Below are 1,739 nucleotides of genomic sequence, written 5' to 3' on the forward strand. Positions count from 1 at the left end.
TTAATAAAAGAGCTTCACTCATTCTAATACCAGGCGAAATTCTGAAGTTTTTATAGTGTTATATGTTTTAATTCCTGAACTATATCATCAGTTAGAGTTACTTTATTCAATAGCTACAATAGTGTCAGCCATCCGATATATATTGACAGATACTGGTAGATGAAGTATACGAGTTTAAACCCAGTTGCTGGAGTCTCCTCTGCGCCGTCTTGAACGTCATCTCGAGATACTTGGTGCATAGTCTGTGTTGCTATTGTCGGTGCCCTGTTTGATGTGTTGTTATTGTGGGTGCCCTGCTTCATGTGAGTTGTTGTTGGTGCCCCGTTTGATGTGTTGTTGTGGGTGCCCCGTTTGATGTGTTGTTGTGGGTGCCCCGTTTGATGTGTTGTTGTGGGTGCCCCGTTTGATGTGTTGTTGTTGGTGCCCCGTTTGATGTGTTGTTGTGGGTGCCCCGTTTGATGTGTTGTTGTGGGTGCCCTGTTTCATGTGAGTTGTTGTTGGTGCCCCGTTTGATGTGTTGTTGTTGGTGCCCCGTTTGATGTGTTGTTGTTGGTGCCCCGTTTGATGTGTTGTTGTTGGTGCCCCGTTTGATGTGTTGTTGTTGGTGCCCCGTTTGATGTGTTGTTGTTGGTGCCCCGTTTGATGTGTTGTTGTGGGTGCCCTTTGATGTGAGTTGTTGTTGGTGCCCGTTTGATGTGTTGTTGTGGGTGCCCCGTTTGATGTGTTGTTGTGGGTGCCCCGTTTGATGTGTTGTTGTGGGTGCCCTTTGATGTGAGTTGTTGTTGGTGCCCTGTTTGATGTGAGTTGTTGTTGATGCCCCGTTTGATGTGTTGTTGTTGGTGCCCCGTTTGATGTATTGTTGTGGGTGCCCTGTTTGATGTGAGTTGTTGTTGGGAGTGCCTTGTTTGATGTGTGTTGTATGTATGTTTGTCATTTGCAAATATTTATGTGAACACGATACACGTGAGTACATGTGTATAAATATGTTAAAGTGTGAGTACATGTGTATAATGATGTCAAAGTGTGATTACACATGTTTGTAAGTGTGTGAATGTGTTGGTGAGTGCATGTAAATATCTGTATGAAAATAGGTTTTATTGTTTAAATTTATATTTACATGTTTTGCATATTCATTCAGAGTTGAAAATAATCTACTCCCTAGTCCAAACATCCCGCAGAACGACGGGGGATGGAAGCGGGCAGGGTTTGAACCCAGGATTAACGAACCAACTGAATGACAGTCGGCGCGCAAGTGAGCACATGTGTACATTTTGTGTTTTACTGGTTTATTCTTGAAGCCATCAGGAAGTAAAAAAATGTTATTTCAAAATATTACATCTTCACATCTTCACATCTTTTTCTAAAGCCTGTAACGAGAAAAAAAAATCCAGACATAATGCACAATTCATCTCTTCTATACGTTGATTACTTTTCAAAATGTCAGATAAATTCTTGATCATGCCAACATTGAGACAAATGAAATCTCAATTAAAAAAAAAAAATTCTAACAGCCATATTGTTCTCTCAAAATACAACAAATTAGCAGCCGACAAATATGTTCATCCATCTTAAGTCTCGTTGGCTTTCCATTTGTGGCCCCATCTCGCCGTGGCAGTACATTTGTATCAGGTGTCTGGTTAGAGGAAGATAAATCTGCAGCCCCATTATCCGCTCAGTTGGTCAGCTTGACCAGTCCTGGCCATTAAGGACGTGCTGTCTCTGTCAACACCGTCACGGTG

At 42.0% G+C, this 1,739-nt stretch overlaps 1 protein-coding gene across 1 annotated transcript; it reads right to left on the reverse strand.

Moving 5' to 3' along the window:
- Nucleotides 1-298: 298 nt before the first annotated feature.
- LOC129926333 (AAC-rich mRNA clone AAC11 protein-like) lies at nt 299-934 on the reverse strand. Its single transcript, XM_056029655.1, has one exon. The coding sequence runs from the start codon at nt 932-934 to the stop codon at nt 299-301; it is 636 nt and encodes a 211-aa protein (XP_055885630.1).
- Nucleotides 935-1,739: the final 805 nt, after the last annotated feature.

This window comes from Biomphalaria glabrata, chromosome 5 (genome assembly GCF_947242115.1).
Source record: "Biomphalaria glabrata chromosome 5, xgBioGlab47.1, whole genome shotgun sequence".
NCBI lineage: Eukaryota > Metazoa > Mollusca > Gastropoda > Planorbidae > Biomphalaria > Biomphalaria glabrata.

Coding starts and splice junctions, on each gene's coding strand:
- LOC129926333 (XM_056029655.1), bottom strand. CDS start 934: ATGACAAACATACATACAACACACATCAAACAAGGCACTCCCAACAAC.